This window comes from Papaver somniferum, chromosome 2 (genome assembly GCF_003573695.1).
Source record: "Papaver somniferum cultivar HN1 chromosome 2, ASM357369v1, whole genome shotgun sequence".
Taxonomy (NCBI): domain Eukaryota; kingdom Viridiplantae; phylum Streptophyta; class Magnoliopsida; order Ranunculales; family Papaveraceae; genus Papaver; species Papaver somniferum.
The window spans coordinates 207,947,503-207,955,274 of NC_039359.1; the positions used below are offsets into that span (position 1 = coordinate 207,947,503).

The following is a 7,772-nucleotide window of genomic DNA, read 5'->3' on the forward strand; positions in this document are numbered from 1 at the left end:
TTTAATTAATTAAAATGATTTTTGATCATAAATCAAATACATTATATAGCTTATTTTTCTTTCTCCTTCATTAAACGAACTTCTCTTCCCCTTTCTCGTATTGGATGCAAATCAACGGGAACTATAGTCTCTATCTTATCAACAACTCTTTTCTTCTACATTAATTGAATCATCATAATTATTAAGAAATTAATTTTCATCATTTACGGCATTAAATGTTCTCCCTTTTGATGATGCAGGGAATCATCACCAAGGTTGAACTGTATTCTATTGGTGTTGGTGTTAGGGTGAATTCTATAATATATAATTCCTATAAGTGGAAGCTATTGATTGCATATGTAACTTTTTTATTTTGATGTGCTTGAGGTATGAAGGCAAATATGAGTATAGGTGAAAGTGAAAATATGGACAGGTAGAATAATGGATATTTTCTTTATCGAAAAAAAAAAGAGACTACGGCTAGGCAAAGAAAGAGCCAAGATGTAAATGAGTTGGAGAAGGATTGTTTTTATTCCTTATTTTTAGGAAAAATGGATGGGATATAGGTTAAAGGATGTCTTCCCACGATGCCACATGTGAAGCTGACCACATGACCATTGGAGAAGCTCTTACAAAAAGTCTTAAATATTAAGAAAGTAACTTTCTTATATCTTAAGAAAATCTCAATCATCCTTATCTTAAGAGCATCTCCAATAGAGTGTGAATCTTTATGTTTTTTATGACACGTAGGATTTTAGACCCCTACTTAACATAAATCCATCTCCAATGGTTGGATTCTATAAACTAGGAGGGATGGGAAAATAAATATGAAGGTGTTAAAGAAAGTCTTATTTACACCTCCATGTCATATCATATTTTGAATTATTTTATTTTTTTAAAATTATTTAAAGTTAAGATAAACGGATAAAATTTTATCATATAAAATATTCTAAGTATTAAACCCTTCACTGTTGGAGATAGTTTTTTAACCAAGGGGTCCTATATTTCTTATATGTGTAAAATCTCCTAAATAAAAATCTTAATTAGACTTCTAAGTAGGGTTTTTTACACCCACTATTGAAGATGCTCTAATGAGCAGTGCCCTCCCGCACCGTTTTGCAGGAGAGCTAAATGAGCAAGCATATTTTTGATCGTTGGATCAAGCCATCATCCGTCAGATTTACTTTCCCTTTACTTTTCCAGCTGTATACACCTAAAGAACTTAATAAATTAGAGTTAGGTCCTTTTAGTTTTTGTCTAAAATAAAAACCACCCTCAACATATAATAATTCTCTCAGCTAATCCATTCTAACTCTTACTGTGCAGAAGTCTTACTAATATCTTAATGTAAATTTTGTCTTGTTGGAACGTTTCGTGTGGAATCTTGCTTCAAGTTTCCAAAACATGTGTCCATGTATGTGATGTTAAACTTTATCCACTAAATGCAATTTGTTTACTGCTCCTGTAGTAATAAAAAATTTGTGCAAGCAAAAACACCACCATTGTGCTGCGTAAAGTAGCTTGAAACTTTATGTGGGTTGAATTTGATTGATTTTTTTTATCAGTACAGCCATACTACGCACAGATTAATATCTTGTCATTTAAATTGATGCATATACATTTCAGCGTCCAATAGGGAGGGCTTCACTGAAATAAGCAGTCATCAATATGAAACTTTAAGTTGTGTGTTTTTCGTCTAACAACAGTCTCGCGGGTTCTATTCTTCATGCTAGCTAGCAAAATTTGCATAGTGATTATGCGAACTCCATTATCTATTTACAGTTCATCTATAAGTAAAAGTGCAGACATGCCAAACCAACTAAGTCAAATGGGTGAAATCGATCTTAATATCGATCTTACGGGTCATAGTTGGGTAATATTACGTTCATATATTTCGTCAAGCGATTTTATATTTATATCACTTCCTACAGTCACTAATTAATACTCCCTCCGTCCTAATTTAGATGTTAAAATTGGGGATTTTTTTTGTCATAGAATACTTGTTATACTTCATATTTTTCCACATTTTATCCTGATTTGCCCCTAACTTGGAATCATGCCATAACATGGAGAATTGTGTATTTCAATTTTCAAGACACTTTTAAATACTTTTCTCTATATATTTCCTTTAATTTGAATTTTTCCAACTAAACAAAAAAAACCTAGACATCTAAAAACTGGGAACATTAAATACTAACCTAGGGTAATTGTGGAAGAAAAACTATTCTCTTTGTGTTTCTTAATCTTTGTGCAAAATACTATTTTGACATCTAAACTAGGACGGAGGGAGTATATTTTTATGGGGTGCAAAATACGCATATTTGAATGCTTGCTATTGGTATCATCAAGGAGGAATAAAATGGTTTAGGAGTTTTCTTTAGATTTTGTAGCCATAAAAGATATGTGTTTCATGTATTTTGGATGGACATACTTGATTTTACTACAAGTTAGGAGTTTTACTACAAATGTGTCTAAAATCATACTTGATTTTGAGAACTTCATCAGAAACTCTCTTTCTGATAATCCAAGTCAACTTTTAATTGTTGTTTTTATTGGTGTCGTGCCAAAAAATGTCTGTGTTCCTAACTTACCAGTACCTCCTAACGAGTCAACCAGTTCCTAACTGGTCTGAACATCCAGAGCAGCCTACTATCAAGTGGTTCTCTTCATTGGCAACCACGGTTTCAGACTTCGCCATGGCTTTGTTTCTCACAGGCTTCTCATGAGCTAAGTTATATTGGAGCAAACAAGTCCTTAGCAATACGGTTGGTTTATTTATCTTAATTTTTTTATAAGGACCTAACTCTAATTTGCTAAGTTGGACAGTTGTATACAACTAGAAAAGTAAAGGAAGAGGCAATCCAACGGTTGGTGAGTTGATCTAACAGCCAATAGTGTGCTTGCTCATTTAGCTCTCCCGCAAAACGGTGCGGGAGAGCAATGCTCTATCTTAATTAGTTTAGTGAATGGAGGTGGAGAATATTTCAGAGACTTAGCGATTCTTCTAGGCGGTGAAAATGGTGGGCCACTAAAAGTGACATGGTTATTTATTTGTTAGGTTTTTCAATGGTGGGATAGTTGAGTGTGCTGCGCTACCTTTTTATTTTCTTCTAGTTATTTAATTTTTTGTTTGCTTCTCTTGTAACTTCATGCACAGTCTTGGCACTTTTGACTGCATGTAGACATTCATGTACCAATAAGAAATTGATACCTCACCCGAATATCACAGGTTTAAGATTCGTTGATTGTCGATGTGTGCATAGTTGTACACATATTGATTCTTAATGTGTACATAATTGTACACATGTTGATTTTTAATGTGCAAATAGTTGTATACATGTTGGTCGTTAATGTGCACATATGATTGTACACCTATTGGTTGTTAACTAGTGCCCCTGTTGAAACCCATTTTGATTTCAAATTTATTGATAACCATAGCTACCTTAGGACGTCTTCTGCTTAACTATTATGGAGAAACACTTTATGTTGTTCATTCCTATGTGTTGACACTTAGCTCATCTTTTATGAACTCTCAAACTTTTGAGTGGTAATGGGTCCTTGCATTTTCCTTATTGTACTGATAATTTTATAGTGTCCACTGACCTTGCTTCAATTGTCTGTTAGGTTGCTCTTGAGAGGAATAGAAAAATGAGAGGAAATGCTCCTGAAAGACTAGTATCGGGGTCTGATGATATCACCATGTTCCTACGGAAAATTGCTGTCAGTAAGTATCCCAAAGCTCGCCTGACTGGTCACCATCAAACATTTCTTGGCCTGCATACTGAGAGAAAATTCATAAAAGCTAATGGAAATTGGTCTTTTCTGTAAAGTTGCACCGTCTTTTAAGCCTTCTCCCACTATGTTCGTGATGCAATCTGCTGGATCAAGGTATCCGCGTTTCTATTGTTCAATTTGATATGCTTATACGCTATTATATTCCAGGTTGCTTGTTGGCTAACGGAAAGATGGGATCATTTAGGTATATCTGCTTTGGACATACATATGTGTATAACATGTGTACATAGTTGTACACATGTTTATTCTTAATGTGTACATTATTGTACACATGTTGATTTTCGATGTGTACATAGTTCTGCACCTGTCACGATATGTACCTTGCTGCAATAGATATACTGTCATCAACCCACTATTTTTTTCATTTTACAACAATATAATTGAAGTAGCATATCAAGAGGTTATTGGTTTGAAGAGGATGAGGAGCTCACTCGTGAGGAAGAGGAGAGTTGGCAAGCTGGAAATGAGCAAAAAATAAATGATGGAGCTGCTGACAAGGAAAAACGCACCAAGGAAAAATAGATGTAAGTGTCTCTAGCTTTGTAATTTACCGACTAGGATGTGTTGATCAGATTGAAAGGGAGAGTTGTCCTTCAACCTCAGGATGGCCTATTGTTTATTAGATTGGCAGGTAACGTTACAGATTCAGTATATGACATTTCAGACATACTTTCTTATTTTATCTTCAGATTCGTCCCAATACTAAATATTATTTTACAGAATAACTAGGAGCAGTTAGTTCGAGGTTGAGATACAGATCTCAACTTTGATTAGAAAATCAAACAAGTAAATCCTAATTGTTCTAGTTTATATGCATTAGTACTCCATGAGGCCTCCACATAAAAACCAGATCAATGATAATGAACACATTAGCTGCAACAGATGATTCTGTCGTCATTGTAGAAAACAACAAAATTATTAGCGAAACTTGCATTAGTGCTACTATTAGCTAAACCTGGATTAGTGCTGCTGATTAACATTACCATGAATAGAATAGAAGGAAAGTACTTCAATTCATAGAAGAAATCAACTAATGTGCACTATAAAAAACCTGAGCATTGGCAACCAAGCCAGTTTGGTTGTCGAATATGAGTTTTTAGTTGCCAAACACATTGGCAACTAATGGTAGTAACGGAGCCTAAGTTGCCGTATGGGGTGTTTCCAAATGTAAAGGAAATTACTAAAAATACATAGTTGCCATGGTTTCATTTGGCAACTTATGTTACAGGAGCCAAATACGTTACTTAGTTAAATGCAATTAATTAAAACCACAAATTTTTGCAGTTGTTCTAGAGTTTCCAAACATATTAACAACATAGTCATCGTAGTTGTCAGTAACTTGCTACATAATATAGCAACTAAATTAAAATCTTGTTGTGGATTTATTTAGCAATTAATTTGGTGGTAGCCAAATACTATGATTTCATAATTTCAATAGGTATAGACAATTAAGTTGAAGTTGATTGATAGTTATCGAATAGTTAAACAATTAAATTTACTAGTTGGCATGTGGTTCCCAAATCATTCCGTAACTGTGACGAAAACTAACATTTCGTAATGTAATTATTTTGGTTGTATGCATGGATGATATTGTAATTAATATCGTAATTAATATCACAATTAATTATTATAATTAATATGGTAATTAATATCTTCATTTAGCTTGTAATTAATATCGTAATTAAACTCAAATAATTATCATAATTAATATGGTAATGGTAATATCGTAATTAACCTCATAATTAGTTAATTACTATTTTTGATCATATCCTAATTAATAATTTTTTTGTATAATGTATGCATCGACAAAACAAATTAATAAAATATACATTTCAATTCCAGAACCAAGAGTAAAAAGTCATAACACCTTATTAAAGGATGCTTCAAAAAGCCATACTACACGTTATCATCCTCCCTACCCTAATATCCTAATACCAGAAAAAAACAAGAAAGAAAAAAAAAACACAAAACAAAATAAAATAGAAATTCATTCATCACTGGCTGGCCCACTCCGAACTGGGATCCTCCACGTCAGTCTTTCAAATAAAGAAAATCATTCATCATCCATGGCACCTTCCACATTTCGATCCTCCATATCAGGATAGTCACGGATGTAGTTTTCATCCTCTAGGTCATCATAGTCATCCTCATCATTTTGACCTTCCACATCAAGATCCTCATCTCGCCCACTGACCTCTGCATCATCCTCCATTTCATCATCTGATACATCTGGTACAACCATGGAAGGATAATGTTTAGAAAAAAAACTATTAATTAGATCAGTAAGACGACGTGTTTATCTTCTCTGTAGCATGTTTTATGTCTGTAGAGACTCAATTCTTCCATTCAACAATTGTATTTCTTTTTCCCTTAAATCAGCCAAACTCTTGTGAGTGTGAGAAGCTTTGCGACGACGTTTGTTAAGACTCCCACGTTGTTCATTATAGACAGTTTCATAAATGTCGGATGGAGTTTTACTAGATTCTCCTTGCAGTGTTGCTTCTTTCATGTCCTCCATTGTTTTCTACATAAATTACAGATAGCTATACATGATCATATATTGTTGCACAGATATATTTAGACACAAAATTCAAAGTATATTTGTAGTATGTCTTACTTTCATCTCCTGACATTTCGGTGGTAATTTTTTATAACCATGGGTTTCTGAAAACAAAATCACTGCATCACAAGGCTTGTTCTCCGCAATCTTTGAAGCAGCAAGCAGTTGCATACAAACCAAGTAAGTTAACACTACACGGTATATAAAACACGGATTCGAACCAACATCAGTAGATAAAGAATGAGATACAATTAATGCATACCAAATCATATTCTACGCTGGCAAAACTTCTGTTGCCCGCACTATGATTAATTTCCTTTGCTTTAGCAGCCGCAGTCCCTCTGTCTGGTTTTTTCTGTCATTTAAACTCCACCATATGTTAGCTTAAGCAACTCTGCAGTGTATTCATAACATATATAGCTTGATATTTTAAACATTCTACACATACTACATGAGGCTCTTTCATGGAAAGTCAAAACTTCATTTTATTTGCGACAGTCTAAAACTAGGTATGCTACGCATATTTGACAATAGAAGAACCGATAGGAAGTTCAAATGCATACCCTTGCGGAAAAGAACACACTCCTAACTAGAAACAATAAATTTTCAAAGAAGCAATGAAATTGTATAAGGGGTGTATCACTAGGTGACATAAAATTGCATATGCTATCTAATTTTATGGTTATAATGTATCCACAAGTAAATTCAGAATCTAACACATAAGCAATGATAGTTTGATGAAAAGATCACATGTAACTGAATGTATATACCTTGAAATCTGGCATGTCGAAAGTCTTGCACATATATATCCAATCCTCTTTGTTAATCTCCAGTTCAGAGGGTGGTTCGGAGGCCAAAGCTACCTCGTGACTACTAAGGTTTTGAATCTTTAGGTATGCTTTATTAATTTTGTGCCTATGCCTGTTATATGCATTCCTCATTATTTTCTTGATTGCTTCCTCTGGGTCTTCTCCAGTGCGAGACTTGATTGTAAAGTAGTCCTGGTTGAGAAAAAACTGATTAGCTGGGAGTTATAATTGACATTAAAACATCCGAATTATTGTTGTCACAAAAAATATTATTAAAATTGGAATAACACAGTGACTTCTAATACATACATAGATATTTTTGATCACCCGCTGAATTTTTTCAGGAGGAATATCATCAAATGCATTGTAATTCAAGGGACAGTTCTGACTTTGCCTAGTCCACATGCACACTGAATTGATTGCGACTTCGTTTTTATAACCACATAGTCTACCTTCATAGAGATCAAATTCAAGTATTTGTCCCCTGAATTTGGAAAGTTCCTTCATACAGCTGCGCCCTCTTTTTTTCCTTAATGGTAGAGCTGTTTAATATTAAAAATGAACATATAAGTGAACTCGCGCAAAAAAATAAAATGAAGTGTTCTACATATTTTATTTTCACATATGCA

At 33.9% G+C, this 7,772-nt stretch overlaps 1 protein-coding gene across 2 annotated transcripts; it reads right to left on the reverse strand.

Annotated features, from left to right (window-relative positions):
• Nucleotides 1-5,815: 5,815 nt before the first annotated feature.
• On the reverse strand, nucleotides 5,816-7,570 carry LOC113354451. Of its 2 annotated transcripts, none has more exons than XM_026597778.1 (5): nucleotides 7,453-7,570; nucleotides 7,105-7,335; nucleotides 6,597-6,689; nucleotides 6,392-6,481; nucleotides 5,816-6,298 (listed from the first exon to the last, which is right to left on the reverse strand). In XM_026597778.1, the coding sequence occupies exons 1-5, from the start codon at nucleotides 7,546-7,548 to the stop codon at nucleotides 6,092-6,094; spliced, it is 717 nt and encodes a 238-aa protein (XP_026453563.1). In that variant the 5' UTR covers nucleotides 7,549-7,570; the 3' UTR covers nucleotides 5,816-6,091. The 2 variants fall into 2 exon arrangements, with proteins under 2 accessions (XP_026453563.1, XP_026453564.1); XM_026597779.1 differs by having other exon boundaries at nucleotides 5,816-6,317.
• Between the last annotated feature and the right edge of the window lie 202 nt (nucleotides 7,571-7,772).

What these genes read in the sequence shown, in the direction of transcription:
- LOC113354451 (XM_026597778.1), bottom strand. Translation starts at nt 7,548, where the DNA reads ATGTGGACTAGGCAAAGTCAGAACTGTCCCTTGAATTACAATGCATTT. An exon ending in TCGACATGCCAGATTTCAAG is followed by an intron (nt 6,690 to 7,104) that starts GTATATACATTC and finishes TTTAAATGACAG; the next exon opens with AAAAAACCAGACAGAGGGAC. An exon ending in CGAAATGTCAGGAGATGAAA is followed by an intron (nt 6,299 to 6,391) that starts GTAAGACATACT and finishes TAATTTATGTAG; the next exon opens with AAAACAATGGAGGACATGAA.